The 20,913-nt window shown below is 35.6% G+C and overlaps 1 protein-coding gene across 1 annotated transcript in view; it reads left to right on the top strand.

Moving 5' to 3' along the window:
• The window catches only part of LOC128218581 (uncharacterized), a 52,703-nt gene that overhangs the window by 27,463 nt on the left and 4,327 nt on the right, over positions 1 to 20,913 (top strand). The window contains exons 2-3 of the mRNA XM_052926285.1: positions 19,093 to 19,296; positions 20,243 to 20,389. Coding sequence (XP_052782245.1) covers positions 19,093 to 19,296; positions 20,243 to 20,389 — 351 coding nt within the window. The remainder of the gene's footprint in view (positions 1 to 19,092; positions 19,297 to 20,242; positions 20,390 to 20,913) is intronic.

Here is a 20,913-nt window from a genome sequence, read left to right as displayed (position 1 = left end):
TAGTGAACGTTATTTAATTCTTGCGAGATACAAAACTCTGAGAGGAATATGTAAACTATCATTCCTGATAAATATTCGGCGGTTACATCGAGATTGATAAAAAATATTTTTTTATATATATATATCATTTTCTCTGACTGGTTCTGCCACGAATAAGTAAATGTTTGTTGCATGCACTTTATGCACAAATGCCTTCATTGCAAGCGAAGTAGATGAAAATAGATCGCATGTACAGTCATGTGTCAGTTGTACGACATATTAAATGGCACAGTTACCAAAAAAAATGGAATAACATGTAAGTCGGTTAATCTGTTAGATTGAATCACTTCCGAGTTGCTTGCCTAAAGTCCATATCGAACGAAGCCTAAGGTCGAGTGCGATGAATTTTGACTCAAGCAAATAGAAGTGATGCGTAATAGTTAGATGACATGAAGTAAGATCTGAATGATTAAGAATCGGCGTGGTGAGCGTAGCGAAAGCGCCCTTCTTAATAATTATTATATTATCTTCTAACTGACTCAGAATACAACAGTATTACCATTCAATTCCAAATTCCCTTAGAACACTAACTACATGTTCAGCCAAAGAAATTGCAGATAGGCAATCTAATGATTAAGTACCAAGTAGGCTTAATCATTAAGAATTTCACATTTCGGGGGTGTTTAAAGGTCCGCCCGATGTTACTCATCCGATGCACACTCCCTTCGTCAGAGTTTGCGTTGTCAATGTATCAGCCAATGAGGTTGTATTCTAAGTCATTAAGATGACTTGAAGTTATTTCTTAATGATTAAGAAGGGCCTGTTTGTAACGCTCATTCCGCCTATTCTTAATCATTAAGAATTTACTTCATGTCATCTAACTATTACATACATCAACGGCCTTAACAGTAGTTGATTAAATAATATTCAATGTTGTTGTTGTTTTAAACGAAATCATTAAATGGGTTATATTACAATTGACGTTTACATATTAGAATCTCCATATTCAATAATGCCAGGCTCAACGAAGTTGATATTAAACATGACGCACATACATGAACTGCATACTCCAAATAAGGTTGTCCGGACGAAGTATCTCAACAAACGTACACACGCCCACTAAACGCTAGCTCCACCATTTATCGATGGAAAAAGAAAATGAGCTCTTGAAACTTCCGTGTTACACCGATATTTGATTGAGCTGGCGTTCAATGGTCGTGGTACACGTGCGCAGACTACATACGGATCAATGACAATCATGACATCGACTTGGTTCATATGTGGCCATTTCGAGTGTGTTTGCATTTATTGCGTTATTTTAAAGGTTTACTGCTTTACCATTCTCACGGAGACAAATCTGTGGTAATTACTTTCCAGCAAAATATAAGATATATTTTATAATTTATCTATTTTTGAAAAGAAATAAAAACAAGAATGTCATAGATGATGAGTTTAAATGTTCGAAAAAAATCATTTTCTGCTTCGTATGAAACATTTTAGGACCACCCCATTTTTCCGTAATACATTTTGCCTAGAAGACAAAATTATGACGAAGTATATAATCCCTATTATAATGTAACTATATATTATTGCGTCATTTAATATATATTTGTAACAGATTTCTTAAACAAACCAACATTTATATAATGAAGTGGACGATTGGAAGTCCACTTTGCGCTTCCATACATGCTATGTTTGAAATAAGTGCACGAGGATTACAGAAATACAGAAATTCTGTCCGGTGTCCATATTTTACGTTTGAATCATGCAATATCTTAGACGGAAATTTAATAGGTATGAAACACAAGTATATGTTTGTAAACAAATGGATATGGATTTGTTAAATAAATGTGTCTCTATATCATTCTCCGTTTACCAAACATACCACACATGGGTGTTTCCAGTAATCATGAGTCGTTATTGTAATTTCTAGGCAATCATACACTATTCATGGACCATTTTGCAGACTGACTGGCGTGTGAAACTGGCATGATAATGTCAAATGGAATTTTCAGAAATGACCAATAGCGTTTGACGCAAAACATTGACATACAATTTGCCAACTTACGATGTACGTCGAATGACAGATATATAATATATATAGGCTAATGTCCATATTTCATATTTAAAACAAAATGGTGCTCGAGTCCTCGACTTATTTGGGTTTCGAACTATCGTCAGTATGCTTCATATGAAAATAGAAGGAATAATGGCCGGGACTTTGCCTTGACCTCGACCAATATGCACTATCACCCTCAATGCAGTCAGTATTCTTTATATACATGTAGTATCAATCGTAAAGATTGCCTTTGTATCGAACCGAATTTTAACTTCGTATGCATTGTGGTACTTTTCGATGGATTCCTTTCAGAAAGTAACCCGTCCTTGATGGTTACGGTATCTGTTCTTTGGTGGTTCTTCTCTTGTTTTCATTGCTATTGTGGGCGTTGTCGGCAATTCTCGTTGGACCAATAAGTCTACAGTCAAATCTCGTTATTTCGAAATCTGTTATCTCGATGTTCTAGATGTGTCGTTTTTTTCGGTTTAGTTTCACACTTCTTGTTTTTTTCGGTAATATCGAATGTTCGTTATCTCGACATGACAAGGTCTGACTTTATATAAAACTGAAGGCCTTACAACTCCTCAAAACACTGCCAACGGAAACGTTTTTTACTGTGCACACGATCGAGAGGACAGAATCTGTTATTTAAATCTCGGATCTCATTAGTGGTTGTCTTTTTTCTGGAGACTTTTGTCCTTTCCAATTTTCGTCAATCACAAATATTTGTCATAAGCAGTTGGTTTTGCCAACAACTAATATGAACAGTTTACAATGAATCAGTTGATAAGTACGCATCGGAGATACTAATCCACCCTCAAGTACCTAATGTTTGTTTACAAAGATTCATCATCGGTATTTTATTGAAGGCGTTCACGTCTTCATAGTCATACAGTTTCAAAATGAACGTGGTTTATTTGTCATACATAATCATCTTTGGAGAATGCAAAACGGTAAAGTTCCGGGTAATGCGTAGAACATTCTGGCAAATGTATTTCAAAGTATTCACTCTCTGATTAGCATTTGAACTAGACGTGCTTAGGAATGGAATTAGTGACTATTATGTTTTGTCACACGCCTAACAATGACAACATTGATTAAAAAGGTTTTCAGATATGAAAACAATCCTTCTTTTTCTTATACATGTAGTTACAAGACTTTTTTTCTGAAGTAGTGATTAAGAGGCACGCGCAAGAATTCCACGAGCACGAGGTATCGTTTTCCAGGAGGATGCACGCCCATCCGTTTGTCATCCTGGCGACTTGGAATAACATAAACACACGTAATTATGCAATATACTTGACTGTCTCGCTACCTGGAATACCAGAGAAAGACTTTTCCCCCAAAACCTCCTCAATCCGGCATTCCGAGACTAACTTATAGCCAGGCTTCAGGGCTCACAAATGTAGAATCCAACTTCAACTTTATGCCAATGGTGGTATACAATATGCAACTAAAGTCAACTTAGTTGACCTAAGTCTTATGGTCAAACATCATTGACTTTATTCACTGTATAGGTCCGTTTTTGTTTATTTCACGCAATCCGATTAGCTACATCGTTCTTAGACCAGTTTGGAAAACCACCCAAGGCTTCAGGGCCATTGAAAATATTGTTAATAGATGCTTAGACTTTAAAATGAAATATACAGGGAGTATTATATCATTTATAAATGTATCATCATTGTTCAAACACTTACTCATTTATATTCAAAACAATATAAACGTGTTTCTATGTGAAGAATAAGTATACAGTCGAACCCCGTTGGCTCGAACTCGCTTGGCTCGAATTCCTCGTTGGCTCGAACTAGATATAGAGGACCGATTTCTTTATACTGAATGTAAACAATCCCGCTTGTCCCTGGGAGTTCGAGCCATCGGGGTTCGACTGTATTACAATTATGTTATCTTCAATCTAACTCTCCCAATTCTTATTCAATTGTATAAACCGACTTCTAATAGTTTGTGAAACAGATTAAGTCAAGTGCGTTATTTTTACAATCAGTTTTTTTCTGTCTTGAGCCTGTCTAGATGTTTTCGTAGAATGTGCATTCTCCCGTTTGTTAAATATTGATGCATCTGTTCACACTTTGTATGATAGTTTTAATGCACCGTAGGACAGATGTTTTGTAATAATTCCTTTGATTATACGGTTTCAGATAAATTTCAATAGTTGTTTGATTATATATCTTCGTTTAAAAAGTGAATATGTTTCCTGCAATGTAGGCAACTCAGCCAAATATAAATTATCCGCCGTGAGAGTGTTGAAAGTGTTGCTATTATTTATACCTGTGCTTACAGTGAGCTGAGACCTTTTCATACTGGTTCAGAATGTTCACTCTTTCAGAACTTCATCAAACTCAAGACTTTGGCTGGTATTCAATAGTGTTCTTATTTGACTTTACGAACGATGTAGCTAATCGGATTACTTGTTATAAATAACTGACCAATAGAGTGAATGGAGTCAATGATGTATGACCATGAGATTAACTTAAGTTAAATATTGAATACCACCCCAAGGCAATGCATTCATCGTCGTTTGAAATATTTTAATAAGATGTATGAGCAATATAAAACACCTTTACTGCTGGCAGACACATGATTGAAAGAAGCCTTCACCGTTAGGGCAAATTCAGAGAGGGGGTCTATCTTAGAACAAGGTTAAACATAATGAAGCTCCATGCAATTTGCTATATAAAAATTAAAATGAAATATAAGCTGATATAACCTACATTCAATTTAGATTGCCATTGAATCATTCCGTTGTTAGAAATTCCTCGCGGTTCTCCATAGAAACCTGCTTTCTATCATTACAAGCGCCTGTTCTTAAAGACTGCACAACTTGATTGATGATGGATTGCTCATTCCTCTTAATTTGCTGATTACGAACAGGCAAAGAATTGTACTTTGTTTTCTAAATGGCACTTAATTTTATGTTTCTGATGTAATTCAGGCAGCACATGATGCATCCAGCTTAAGGTTAATGTAAACTTCGGAGTTTGTTCTTGAATTATATTCTTACTTTCAGACTCTATTCAGAGCATATAAAAGAAATGGTTTATAGTATTCCTTTTAATTCTGTTAAAAAGGTCAACCATTTTGTTTTTCCTGAATATTCAATACATGAATATCAATACGACAAAATCTCTTAAAGCTGCACTTCCACAGAGTTACCGTGTTTTTTTTTGTCTTGGAACGAGCCATTTTATGCGAAAATGCATGTAAACCAGTCGTATTAGACTGCTATGAAAAAATAGATTATATTCTTACTTTCAGACTCCATTCAGGGCATCTTAAAAGAAATGATTAATATTATCTCTTTTAATTATGTTCAGAAGGTCAACAATTTGTCTTTGCCTGAATATTCAATACATGAATTTCCATAAGACAAAATCTCTTAAAGCTGAACTTCCACAGAGTTACCGTGTTTTTGTTGTTGTTTTTCTTGGAACGAGCCATTTTATGTGAAAATGCATGTAAACCAGTCATATTAGACTGTTATGAAAAAATGGATCGCAGAATTTTTATATTAAAGCTAAAAAAATGATGTTTTATGCATTTTACTTAAACCGTTAGTAACGCTTTAAGTTATAAAACATTCATCCTCGAACGGAAATATGAAACTCTGCGATCTGATCTTTTGTCAGCAGTCTTAACACATATTTACGCAAGCATTCGCTCATTCCAAGACAAAACAAAAAAGGGAAAACAGAAAATCTGTGAGAGTGCTACTTTAAGGTTAATTGTTCTTGAGTTATATTCTTACATCCAGACTGTATTCAGAGCATCTTAAAAGAAATGGTTAATATTATCTCTTTCAATTCTGTTTAAAGGTCAACCATTTTGTCTTTGCCTGAATATTCATGTAATTTCCATACGACAAAATCTCTTAACAGACCACAGCCGGGAGATTGTTGATGTCGCCTGCTGACCACTAGGGTCATTCCCAGTAGTTATTGCCAATGAATTAAAGAGTTAGTGGAATTATAGTCGATAAAAGCTGCAATATAGGACATTTGTCTTTGTTTGGAGACCTCGTTTGCTGCCATTATTTCGCCTGGAGTGACAGTTAGAATTGCGGGTTATTCGATGAATTGGTTGTTGAGACCAATTTCGTTAGCATAATTCGCAGACGGCACCAAACACTGCTGGCAGGTGCGTAGCTTCCTATAGGCCATGGTGGCCGCGGCCAACACATGTTTTGTAAAAAAATATCATTACATTAAATGAATCATTTTAACGTTGTTTACTTTAATTAAAACTTATAAGACATCTCAGGTGAAATGTATGGATATCGGTGTTCTTGTAAGCCTATTTGCTAACTCGAAACAAAGATCGAAAAGCACCTCTTTGAAAGTCAGTTTCGACAAAGCTACGCCCCTGGCTGGTAGCGTTGTCTTTAAGAGATTTAAGATATTTATGTTTATTCAGCAATGTTTATTTAGTTCTGTATGTAAGGATATTGATGTTCTTGAAAGCATATTTGCAAAATCGAAACAAAGATCGAAAAGCACCTCTTTGGAAGTCAGTTTCGACAAAGCTACGCCCCTGGCTGGTAGCGTTGCCTTTAAGAGATTTAAGAGATTCATTTTTCATCAGCAATATTTATTTAGTTCTGTATTCTATATTTTCATTCTCATTCGTCAGCAGATTGATAATTATAAATCTAACCTCTGATTCCATCGCTGCAAAATCGAGTGCGAAACTAAAAATGTGGTAAGCATAGCATCATCACTCTTGTGTACGAGGATGTAAATCGTTGGCTTGTTCCGAGACGGAAACCTAACAATCCTTGATAAACACACCTAGTTTTTTTTATATAGTATATATACACTGTGCTGTTTGTGGAGTTTTGTGCTGTTGTTCCATGTTTCTTGTTTGTGATTTTTTTGTTTTTGTGTTCTATGTCTTTGGCATTTGCCATGTGCCATTTAACGGGGGTTATGTTTAAACTTTTGGCTACTGAGCTTGTTCCTGTAGTTTTTCGTATAAATATTGTACATCTTTTCTCTTTTGAATGTGTTTTCTCAATTAAGTTAATTATACATCATTGTGTCGAATATGGACCCCCTTCCCTTTGGTGCGATCCCGTAGATTACATAATGAAACAACGTTAGTGAAATATATTTTGTTGTGCACGTTTACAATATCTTTAATTGTGCAGCAAATGAATTCCAGGTTTACCTGGTTTTTGCAGAAGTGCATCGATTTTGTCTGGTTTTCTCTCTATTGTTGCTTCTTTCATTTTACATTTATATCGACCAGACATTGAACATTCCATACAAAATTCACGGATGTCTAATCAGACAATGTCATCAAACGATTTTTCAGAAAAAGAAAAAATAGAAATTAGCATTTGTCAAGATTTGAAAGCTCGGTAGAAGAAAGGGGGCGTAGATAGGCGTCAAAGCACCGTTTTATGGCTACTCCGGAACTATAGAACACGATTTAATTGAGTCTCAATAATTGTTTCCATAAAACCCCGCGGTCAAGCGATTCCATGGGAATGGCCGTTTGATGTCGGTTTCTATAAGAGGACCCCCTCGGGGTTATTGCTTGAAATGTTAGAGTCACAGAAGGCCTGATGGTCACGGCGCATCATTAACTAAGGAATCATTGGGAAGACCAAGTTGAAGGTTGGATTTTGCCTCGAATTAATCATATACTAAAAGTACACGGAAATTTATTGTTACAGTACTAACAACCTTCGAACACGTTCATACTAAAAGTACACAGAAATTTATTGTTACAGTACTAGCAACCGTCGAACACGTTCAATCCGTTTAAACATACTTTCTTATTCATCAGAGGTTTGATAATGATAAATCTAGCGCATGGCATCCACTCTGGTGAACGAGAATGTTTACATGCAGTGTGTGGAATTATTCTGACTGCGTACAATATGTTGCCCTTGTCAATGGTCACATAAGTAGCCCATTGTTTAGTTTGATGTTTGTGAAATGGTTAAACGACCATTCCTATACCGGTAGCAGGTGATAGGTAACAGGAAAAGTCAGTCCTGCCATTTGATGCGTATTTCCTGATGAAGGACTCTTCTATCTACGTCTTTAACACCAAGTATATGTGATTAGATGCTAATGAAACGTTAAGGAAAGTTTAATCAAGCTCACAAGACAAATGAAGGGAGCTCTTGTATCGTCTGACCCCACAATTGACATAATGAATCTCAAGGTCATTGTCCATCTATACTAAAGTACATCACACATTATTCAATAACACGTGTCAAAACAACACAGTTTCAATTTATGCATTGTCCTTAATATATGTATGTTTGTCTTAGTTTCTTAAACATTTTCGGAACCATGTCTCCATGGACTTTTTACTTTAAAAAACTAGTCAGAATGGACTGTTTACTATTTGACTTAACTTTGACTGTTTTTTTTTAAGTTCATCTCAACTCATAACTTAATCTTGAGAAAGATCACTCAAGTCCTTACTCATGCAGTACATTTTCAATTGAAGCAAATACTTAAGCGCATCCTGGTGAGTGTTTATCAACACTGGCTCAGTAGTCTCACAGTCATCATCATCATTGGCAAAGTAGGTCTCCCAATCAAAAGCATTAAATCAATCTAAATCCATCAATTATCAAACACTTCCGTGTTTTTCACTCTAACCTTGACCTCTATCATAAAGCGGCTACAAAGTTGTCGTAAAGTGGTCCGTGATTATCAGGTGTAGTAAACTTCTTTCCATTGGGTGTCAGTCGAGATGTGAACTCAAAGATGTATACCTGTCAACAAATTGCCTGCGGTCGCGTAAATGATCAATTTCACATGTGATTAATTAAAAGGGACTGGATTAAGTGGTCATATTACTGTATAACGGGGTGCCCTTTTTTTGATTTACGACCATTGAATTATAGAGGAAAAAGATCGGATCTGATAAAACTCGGTCTCATTAGCGGGGTGGTCGTGAAAACGGGGTGGTCGCATATAGGGTTTTTACCGTATATGTAATATATGTTGCGAATGAACACAACATAACATAACAAAAGGTTTATTTTCGATGTAAGCATATACAGCTTATTTTCGCATACAAATATTATTACAAACATGCATGAAAATGGAATGTATAATAATTCTACTAATAATACGATCATAGCATACAAAAATGGTAAACCGCAATTATCGCAAAAGTGCATAAATACCCATTTTGTTGCAATGTAGTTTCATATGAAGACAATATACCGTTTATTAGTTACCAAGACACAAACACACGGTTAAGTTGTATTCCAGCAAGCCGACGTATTGAAACGGAATTGAGAAGGGAGGCTATGGACCATGCAGCAGGTTTATAGGATCGTGAATGACTAGGATCAAAGAAACTACGTTGCATAGAGGTTCATTCTGAGACAATAATAATGGCACCTTTAAGTCAAGAATACGTTCAACGTGATGGATGGGATTTCTTTGAAAAGAACATTTAGGCGGGCGTTCCATCATTTGAGCTTCAAACGATGTAATTTCTTTAATACATTGATGTCAGTTGTATCGGAGTATCGCCAAGTGCTAGCTCATTCCGGGGGCTTAACGCATGTGCATCCGTAATTAAATAAGAACTTTTTCTTGTAACGCCCACAATATCTTCTTATATTCTAAGATAACACAGGTAATTGAATTTAAACAAAACAAGGTATTCTGCATTTGCTCTCTAGTTTCTACACATTGAAGTCATTGCAAAAAGAATACATTCCGGAGAATCATAAGAATTCGGTGATCATAAATGTTACAGATATAATGTGGAACATATTATTTTTTTTCCGCCAACAGCTAGAATTTGGTGGGAAGTAAGAACAAAACCAGTTTGTTTTAAATCAAATATGATTACAAAGAAAACTTATTTAGAATATATTATAGTCGGCTCACTGGCCGCTCGGTCTGTTTGTAGAAAAAAATTTTGAATAACGTCACCTTTCAGCAGTAGTTCCACAAAAAAACCTTTGTCACGATTCCCCAAGAATTGATTGTCCAGTTTTGCCTTTGAACAAAGAAAACTCCATCACTGGTTTCAAGAAGCCGATTATTTCAGTATTTCAATTATATTTTGTTGCTAGGCAACTATTTTCCCGAGGGACACGTATTGCATTTATTTTCTAAAAAGTAATATACTTGAATGATGTATTTCACATTTAAGCCATGTGCTTACCGTTTGTCCTTCAATTCAGTTGACATGTTTTAAAGTGACACTCTTATTCAAAATCAATACATACACATACGTGTATAACAAAGATACATTTTGACTGATTAACCTTTAACTACTTACTTAATAATGCATTTGTGGAAATTATGAATTACTGATAATAAGATTGTAACGTGTATTTAATAGCAGAAAGCACAAAAATAGTAAATGATTGGTGACTGCTAAAAGATTTACTGCGGTGTACTATAGTCTCATAAGGTAGAAATACCGTGTTTTATGCTAATTTCTTTCAAATTAAACTCGGTATCCTTTATAAGAACCATAATTTTCGACATTTATTTATCCTTTTTGGAATATTAAAACAATACTATTAATTGTAAGAAATTTGATCTTGTATAGTAATAGTGCATCTTTAAAGGTATTGGCATCAGCTATGTCATGGTTAACATACAATGCTACAACGTTTGGCATTGGTTTTCTGAATAACAGGTCATATGTCACAACTAGTGGTCACAATGGACGGGGGCGTACAATGTCATCAAGGCTACCTAATCTCCGGTTGACATCTCTGATCACTAGAAAATTACCAGTTTAACTTCTTATGGCAGATCAAATTAATGCTAATGAGGCAGGTGCTCCAGTAATTGCCCCCTTGCCACGCGCCTCGTTGCTACAAATTGTAGCGGGCTTTAAAAAGTGGGCTCATAGTGGTTTCATGGGTTGGTGGTGGGGCTTTATTGATGTTTTTGATGACACAAAAGGCACACGCCTGAACGACGGGGGTTTCATCATTGACTCCTATTAAATATGATGCTTGGACAACTTTGATGGATCGAACTAAAATACGAATAAACGACGAGACTTGAATAATACTTCCTAATAGTTAAAGTAACATTCTTATTTGAAATCAATACATACGCATGTATAACGAACATAACTTTTAAGTGATAAACCTTTTAACTTTTTCGTAAATAATGCATTTATGGAAAGTATTAATTACTGATAACAAGGTTGTAGCCGTGTATTTATAGCTAAATACACACAAACATTTAAGTGATTGGTGAGTGCTAAAGGGTTTACTGCGATCTTCTATCGTCTCATAAGGTAGAAAAACCGTGTTTTCTGCACTTTTTTCAAATTAAACTCGATATCCTTCATACAAAACATTGATTTGGACATTTATTCATCCTTTTAGGTATATTAAAACAATTGAATAAATTGTGGTCAATCTTATTTGCGAGTAAGAGTGCATCTTTAACATTTTCTACCCGCTGATGCTGTTCCATATATGTTAATACTGTTCAACTACTACAACTAATTATAAAGATAATATATGAACACCGCTATAACAGTACATTTGTATATTAATATAATCAAGATCTGTAGAAAATTGCCTGCCAGAAAACTCACACTTTTATGTTTACCATTCGCAAACAAGCTTTGAGATTATGAAATAGACCATTTACGCAATTACTAAAATGTCAATGAAAATCCTTGTTTTGTCTGGAACGCTGGCGTTGACGTTCGGTATTAGCTAATTCTCTGAAAATTCCAGAAAATTCCCCGGGTGCTTACAAGTGATAAGCATGAAGTTTGAATGTTCAATAATGCTTGATTACGTAATCGATTCCCTGCCCTGAAGCTGTTTAAATAATTGCTGAGGCCGTAAAAAATTGTTTGGTAAGGGTAACAACCTTTTCAAAAATAGGTAGGGTAGGTAGGCTTTTTTTATAAGGCTTTATATTAGAATGTAATTTTCATCATTGGAAAAGGTGTTAAAGTTATCTTCTGTATATGCATTTAAGGTTTTAAACTACATATTGAAAAGCATTTTTTTTATTATTATTTTTTATGATTGTTATTATTTTATTATTTTTCAAATCGCTTATAAAAACGGTAGGGTCGGCGCCTATTCCGAAGGTAGGGTCGGGTTACCCGAACCAAATGTATTTTTTTTTGTAGGCCTGACTGCCTAGAAGTTTGGCCACAAATGCCGCGTCGCTGCCAGTGATTACATGACATGTCGTCAATGATTTATTCACTAAATTAGCTTTCAGCAGATTACTTAAATCGCTAAACACATGGTCCATTTTAGCCAACTGCTGCATTACGTTTTCCGCAAGCTACGGGATATGATTGTATGTTCTGTTTTGTCTGTAAAAGCATCGATCTTGTTTTGCCTCGAGCTATTTCATTTATTTTATGGCATTCTGACTCAGCTGGAGCTGAATAGGAAACAAGATATATTAGATATACAACAAATTACACTATATCCGACTGGAATCACAATATGGGTATAATTTGTTATAGTGTAAGATTGTAATTTATTTCACCGAATAGACACGAATCATTATAATATACACGAGGCGTAAAAAAAGAAAGCGTCATCAGAAAGCGCAGCGAATTGTATTTGAACGTAACGCTAAATAACGTCATTAAAATTGTGTCCCAGCCTCGTATGCGCTGACGTTCGATTCTGAAATGACGGAACGTGTTAAATTTGTAAAACAGCGACAAATATCAAATTGGTATTTCATCGTTTGAAACATAATTTTATTTAACAGATAAATCCATATCAAAGAAAAGTATACAATAAATACATGTAGACATGCTTGTAAGAACTGTTTGTATTCTGTGCGATTGAGCTGCTCATGTATTTTACATGTTCGAGCACAAAACACTAATGAATTATATAAGTAAATACAATCTCAGACTCTCAGAACACAAAATAGTTTTCGGAGATGAATATAATAAAAAGGCATGATGACCTCAACAGTTTTGTCCCCTAACACCAAAACTTGCAAATGTAGGCACATATAATTGAAGATACGATCGCATAATTTGTTGTTGTTTTTATTGACATCAGTTTTATAAGCTATGACACTTATGTGTCCGACGAAGCCTCAACGCCATTAAAACTACTTTCTCGTCGGGAAATCCATACCGTCGGAACAAGTTAACAGGGGTTACATTTCTTATTGCATAATTTGAAGTGGCAGATGCCTTTCTGACGAGGGTTGATAACTTTGTACATGTTTAGCTGTGTCGTCATTTTCCTAGCAAATATATCGCTGCCACCAACATAACAGAAATTTTGTCTGAAGAAAAAATGCGAAGAAATGTCTAAAACAATTCGAGAAATTGTTGCTGATTGTGTAGATAAGACTTAAGACTTCATGAATATTCTGTTTTGAAAGAAAAAATAAAGGTTTGTTTCCCGAGGAAGATAAATAGAGCTTTCGCTTATAACATTCTTAGCGTTGGTGGTATATCTGATTAGCATTTAAAGCTGCACTCTCACAGATTTTCAGCTTTCACTTTTTTTCTTTTTTTTCTTCTCAGAGTCGGCTGATTTTGGTATCAATACCTTCAATTCATTCATATAAGATAACTCACAATAGAACATAAAAATTATATCAATTGTTTCAGAAACTGCCGAAAATTTCACTTCTATTTTTAAAGCGTTAGTAACGCTTTTAGCCATAAAAAAATAACCCTCGAAGTAAACATGAAAAACTGCGATCTGCTCTTTTGTCAGCAATTTTGTAACCTTGGTTTCCAGACATTTACGTAATAATTGGCTCATTCCAAGACAAAACATATAAATGTTGTCAAAATGGCCAATCTGTGAGAATGCAGCTTTAAACTGTTTGAAACTAAATGCATAAAACAAAATGTGCAAAAAAAAATAATGACAACGAGTATAAGTGGGAAACATCCTTTCCGTTTTGTTTACATATTAATAGTTAAATCGTAATACATTTTGAACGTTTTTCTGTTTATATCACTGAAATTTTATGTTACATTTATGTGTTTTAAACAGTTGAACTTTAAGCATGTGATAAAGTGCCATGATTATGGCAGAACAAGTTCCTTCAATTTCCAGGAATCGAGTATTTATGAGTGGAGTTTAATACCTCTGAATAAATATGTACTGTTAAATTAATGGCAATGATGTACTTTACGTGTTATAATCATCCTTCTTTATTGTCTTTTACGTTACCAGGGTAACATTCCTATCATTGTGCGGCTCTAAAGATGTAGAGGATAATTGTTTGTTTCAGTGTAAGATCGTGATATATTTCACCGAGTGAGCACCAAAAGCTATATTTCACAAGTGAAATATTTACTTTTGGTGTTCACGAGGTGAAATATATTGCAATCTTACACTGAAACCAACATTAATTTCACCTTATTACATGCCTGAAAAGGTATAAAATGACATAAATAAATTGTTTCAGATAAGCGCGCCAAATTGTATGCAAACCTAACGTCATTTTTAGCCATAGTGTAGTCGTTGAACCTGTGCCCAGCCCTATGCGCGCTGACGTTTGATTTGCAATTGAGAGCGGGCTAAAATTTCAAAACAGTGAGAAATATCAAGATGTTATTTCACTGTTTCAAACATAACTATCGATAAATCACCGGTAAGCATATAATGAATTGCGTTCCGTCACGGACTTATAAACTAATCCATGGTTTATAGGTCCGTGGTTCCGTTTTAGTTTCAATGACAAAAGTACATATTAGTTCAATATCATATATTACACCACAGTGTAAGTTTCAGCCTTTAACAAAAGCATTTAACTGTACATTATAATTCGCCCACTTTGTCAAAAGCAAGCTGGGAAGTAAAAAGTTTCCATTGCTCCTGCTTTATAAACAATGGAATCGTATTACGTCCTTTGTGTGTTTGTTTTTCTGCAGAACATGTGTGTTAGGCATGAATGTGCGTGGTAAGTAAAATAGATGATTTCATTCGGTGCAGTCCTCGGCAATTTTTATCGAAAACAACCTCGGATGTATATGGACGGTTTTCAATGTCAGAAATCGGTCTTTTTGAGTCCGCTGCAAGTAGATTGCGTAGTAATTTAATTTAACAGTTAAACTTAATGACTTTTAATAATGTTTGCAATAATTCACTTCACTGGCAATCAATTTAAACTTAGATCAACAAATATGAGCTAAAACACTACATTTCATTAATGATATAATTCAAAATTTTACGAACTACTTTTACTGATGGACCGGCATACACCCGAGGTTGTTTTCGATGAAATTGGCCGAGGAGTTCCGGTTTTCGATAAAAATGGCCATATTAAAGTTCTGAATAAACTGTACATTAGAATTCGTCAACTTTGTCAAAAGCAAGATTGGAAGAACATGGTTTTAATTGCCCCTGCTTTATAAACACTGTAATCGTATTACGTCCTGTGTTTGTTTGTTTTTCTGCAGAACATGTTTATCAGGCATGAATGTGCGTTGTTAGTAAAAAAGATCAGGGCCGTAGCTAACCCTCTTTTCATGTGGATTCGTAATTGTGCTGGGGTGTGGGGGTTCGGGGGCATGCCCCATCAGAACATTTTGAAACCATAGTACAATCTGGTGCATTCTGTGCGTTCGGTGTTGCTTTATTTAGTACTGGAAAATGGACAGTTTTAGGATCATGTATAGTCAAGTACGCATACTGCAACTTTGGCTTATATTTTTGTCAGAACCATGTGGATTCAGCCGCCTACTCACGTATAGGCAGCTACGCGTCTGTAGATGATCTGCGTGATAATGTACATGATGAAATTTAAATTACCAATCATTCAAACGAGGCAAGCTGGCTGATTTAGGTTTAATTGACTTAGCAGTTGATACGACAACAAGTCATGCCGCACAAGGGACCGACTATTCCGCCCTGCAGCTGGTTGCAAATTTGCATAATTAGTTCTACTTGCAAATCTGCTCTGGCGTCGCTCATGTACAATTACGAGTGTTTGCGTAAACAATAGATTGGAGACTCACCGTGTAGCATTCATGGCATTTTCTGGGTAATTCCAAGATAATATTTGGTTGTCCAGTCCTGATCTCTCCTTAATACTCCTGGGGCCAATAATACGTAATACTGAATAGTTAAGCAACTTTCTGGACAAGAGCACGAATTCCTGAAACAAAATCAGGCTTGAATTGGATGTCTTTACAGTCACCTATCCGTATAAACATGTGGAACATTGTGCCACCATAGGAACTGGCCATAGGCTAATAATATTACTGTTGTTTTTTTGTTTTTGTTTTTTGTTGTTGTTGTTGTTGTTGTTGTTTTGTTGTGATGGGTCTTGTTGAAGGTATTTGTGAAATGATTTTGGTAAGGTGTCTGATCATAGTCTAATGAGGGACATTCTAACATAAGTCTGTCTGCCCGTCCATCGGACAGTCAGTCGGTCGGTATGTCGGTCGGTCAGTGCGTCCTGCCTTCCTGAACAAAACATATTCGTTTAAATTAATGACGTCATACATTTCAAGGAAAATGACATGTTCTTGCAATTGATTATACGTTGTGTTTGTCATAAACAAGGTGGATCACACCTGATAAGACATTAGTAACACCAGCATAAAGCATTTATGATCGCTGTTTTCGGAAACATCAAACGCTTATAAAAGATAGAATTATTTCATGATTCCTATCCGAATTATTTATAGTCGGTAGAAATGACATATTTACTGCAAACGACGGTGTATTTAGGCACGCTTATGCTAAGAGAAGTACAGTCTATTACTTCATTTTCATATTTCTGAGCCAAGAATTATTGCCAACTGTCACAAGAGGGCCATTGATCGCTGGATTTAGGGCATATCATTTCTGTTCTTTTATTGAAAATCAGGAACAGAGTATTGATTCTATATCCTTTAAAATAGCTTAGAGACTAAAGAATTAAGAATGATGCTGATAACGGTAATAATTCATTTAGAAAGATAATGCATTTTCACTTCATATCATTTCTGGTCTTTTATTGAAAATCAGGAACATTATATCGATTCCATATCCTTAAAAACGGGGGCTAAAGAATTAAAGCTGCACTCTCACTGATTTACCGTTTTAAAAACTTTTTTTTAAGTTATTGCCTTGGAATAAGCAAATTTGTGCGTAAATATCTTCAAACCAGTGATATAAGATTGCTGACAATAGATTAAATCGCAAATTTTCATATTTCCGTTCGAAAATTAATGTCTTACGGCTAAAAGCGTTACTAACGGTTTAAGAAAAATGCATAAAACATCATTTTTTAAGCTTAAATATAAAAATCTGCTATCTAATTTTTGTCAGCAGTCTTATATGATTGGTTTACATCATTTTCGCATAAATTGGCTCGTTCTAAGACATTTTTTTTTTAAAGAAGTTGTCAAAACGTTCAATCTGTGAGAGTGCAGCTTAAAGACCGATGCTGATAACGGTAATAATTCATTCAGAAAGATAATGGTTTTTCACTTCAACCGTCGTTAATCGCGTCATCATTCTCATAAACGTTCATGAACAAGCAGATTTAATCCCTCTCAAGCTTCTGAGGTAAATATTAATTGTCTATTCTCTTGTTTTACAACACGCTTAATGTCTACCATTCGAGGACGCGGGGCTGGTCGGACGCCAAAAGTTGCGCGACTGCCTGTAAAACCCTTGGTGCGCACATTCTTGTTCTACCATTTTTCTGTTTTTATAGCAAATGAAAGTGTATTTTACGCATTCCCATAGACACATATTGTAAAAGTTCTTGAGAGATGCTAAGCTTGCGTCCAAGTGTTTCCAATTACATGAGCCCAAGAAAACGACTTTATGTATGTGTGTTTTTCTCATTCGTTGATTTGCAAACTAACAGTTAGAAGAGAGCATACTCGTATTAATGTGTATACACAACACGATTCTAGCCTTCTATCGTAAAGCATTTTAAAGTGACACTCTTATTCAAAATCAATGCAAACACATGTGTAACAATCATGAATTTTGACTGATAAATCTTTAACTGCTTACTAAATAATGCATTTATGGAAAAAAATAATAACCGATAACAATATTGTAACCATGCATGTAAGAGCAGAAAGCGCAAAAATATTTAATGGTTGGCGAATGCTAAAAGATATACTGCGGTTAATTATAGTCTCATGAGGTAGAAATACCGTGTTTTATGCTCTTTCTTTTCAAATTTATCTTATTATCCTTCGTTTGCGACATTTATTTATCTTTTTTTGGAAAATTAAAATAGTATTATGTATTGTGGTAAATCTTATTTGGGAGTAAGAGTGCATCTTTAATAGCCCCCCCCCCAAAAAAACAAACAAACAAAAAAACAACAACAACAACAACAAAAAACAACAAAAAAAACAACAACAAAAACACAACAACAAAAAAAACAACTGCCAATACGTTTAATTAAATAAATTTCGGTTCTGGGGGAAGGGCGCAACAAGTCAAAGTTGCCCCTTGCGACGTAAAATCCTGGATCCGCCCCAATTGATGAGCTATGACGTACATAAGCAGAACACTCTTTATATGGATTAACGATATATCTATCACCCCTCCAACATAAATGACGCAACGCCATTGATCCAGTACTGGGTACACGGTGACCCCATATTTTGTCCATATTAGGTCACCAAATTTATATCGTACCATTGTAGCGTCTATTTTCCGATTTCGATGAATATTCCGATGAATAAATAAAACATTTAAACATGTAAACAGGTTGTCGACGTGATATATACGTTACGGGGTTAGTAGGTGACCCGATATGGGATTAACGGGGCGGGGCGCAGAAAACCATATTCGGATTCGAGCCTCGCTCTCCATCCATATGGTTTCCTTTGCCCCGTTTATCCCAGGTCGGGTCACCTACTAGCCCCGAAACTTATAATATTGAACATGGACATGATGTGCATCCATGATCTGGTAATGATGCCTGATAGTTGAGTTGATTTGTTATTCCTGTTTTCGTCTTTTCCCATATTAAGTTATTCTATTCATAAAACCAAAAAAAAAATGACAACTGTGTTTGGTCTAAGGGAAGCAACCTGTATTTGACAATCTGTAGAATAATAACAAGTTGTCGACCTTTATTTTGTATTTGTTACTTCAGGGAACGAGAACAAAGCTTTACCCGGATGTCCAACTGTAAAGGTGGGCAGCAAACATAACTATATTATGTACTTGAAAAACACTTCTCGGACCAAGTCAGACGCTATTTACGAGATCGAGTACGCCCCGACCGGCGGGGAAGCTGAGATTATCCTGGATGACCTAACAATCAACTGTGGACTTGAGTTGCACGAGGATACAGCAGGTATGACGCTTTTGGCTCATTCGGAGCTCCTCGGCCATTTTTATCGACAACAACATTCGGAACTCCTCGGCCATTTTTATCGAAAACAATCTCGGATGTATTTGGACGGATTACATACTCAAAAAGTGGTACGTTTAAGTCCGCTGCAAGTAGATCGAGTAGTAATTTTATTTAGCAGTTAAATTTTATGACATTACACTTGGGAATCTTATTTATGTTTGCAATAATACACTTCACTGACAATCAATTTAAACTTAGATCAATAAATACAACTCTTAAGCACTAAATTTAATATATGATATAATTAACAAAGTACGAACTACTTCAACTGATGTACCGGCATACATCCGAGGTTGTTTGCGATAAGAATGGCCGAGGAATTCCGAATGGCTTCTTGCTTTGTTGTCTGCTTGCAACTTCTGTATTATCTGAGCCGTTTATTTTTCAACTTGGCTTCTTTAATTAGCGTGTAATTTAAACAAAAATATCGGTGAAATGTCTACGAACTTCAACATACACTCTCAAAGATTGAACGTTTTGACAACTGTTTTATGTTTTGTCTTGGAACGAGCCAATTTATGCAAAAATGCATGGACACCAGTGGTAAAAGACTGCTGCCAAATCAGATCGCAGATTTCATAATTAAGTTCAACAAATGATATGTTATGCATTTTTCGAGCCTAAATATTAAAAATTGAGATCTGATCTTTTGTCAGCAGTCTTAGATCACTGGCTTGCTGATCACACGATCTCTTGGGTGAGAGGCGGACTCCTAAACCACTAGACCACCTTCACCCTCGTGTATTTGACAACTCCGATCATTCCGGCAGTTCTGCGACCAAATCTGGCAACTTCTATGTGACAGAAAACCTTTAGGTGTCACCAGTAGTGATTCACTAAATAGATCTTCGTATCACTTGCTTAAAGCCATGAATCTACATTTCAGCTGAGGAGTGTAGTGATTTCATACCACTGAACAAGGAAGAGGGGTGCGTACAGTGGAAGAAACCGGCACCGACTACCCCCGCATCCACAAATGCTCCAACCACAGTTCCAACCACAGTCCCAACCACAGTTCCAGAGAAGGATACTGGTATACATTCTCTAAAAATTATCGGTCGAAACTCGCTATGTCGAACTCTGTTATCTCGAAATTCTGGTTATGTCGAGCCTTTTTAGATGGTTTTTTTTGTGTAGTAATACACTTTTTCAAAGTTCGTTTATATCGAATGTTCGTTATCTCGAAGTGCTTTCCGTGGTCCCAATGACTTCGAATTATCGTGTTTTACCTTACATCCACATTTTTAAAGAAAATAAAACATTGCTATTAAGTTTGTATTTTTTAAACAGTAGGAATTCCAAGTTCTGGTCAATTTTATCTGTTTTTAAACTTTATATTTTGGTTTAAATGCTTGTGTTGGTGGTTTAGCCTACAGTGATTTTATGGGAATGAACTCCTGCTTTGGTGTCATTTGACGTGTATAAAATATAGTGACATTTAACCGCAATTATTTATGTTTTCTTTAGATTTATCAAAGGGGTCACTCTTTCCAACTATCAAGCATAAAATAAGTATAAATTATTGCAGTTTTACAATGTCAGATCATCAAATCACTG

Source organism: Mya arenaria, chromosome 14 (genome assembly GCF_026914265.1).
Source record: "Mya arenaria isolate MELC-2E11 chromosome 14, ASM2691426v1".
NCBI classification, from domain to species: domain Eukaryota; kingdom Metazoa; phylum Mollusca; class Bivalvia; order Myida; family Myidae; genus Mya; species Mya arenaria.
The sequence above is the reverse complement of the archived record's forward strand: the minus strand, read 5'-3'. Positions and strand labels throughout refer to the sequence as shown.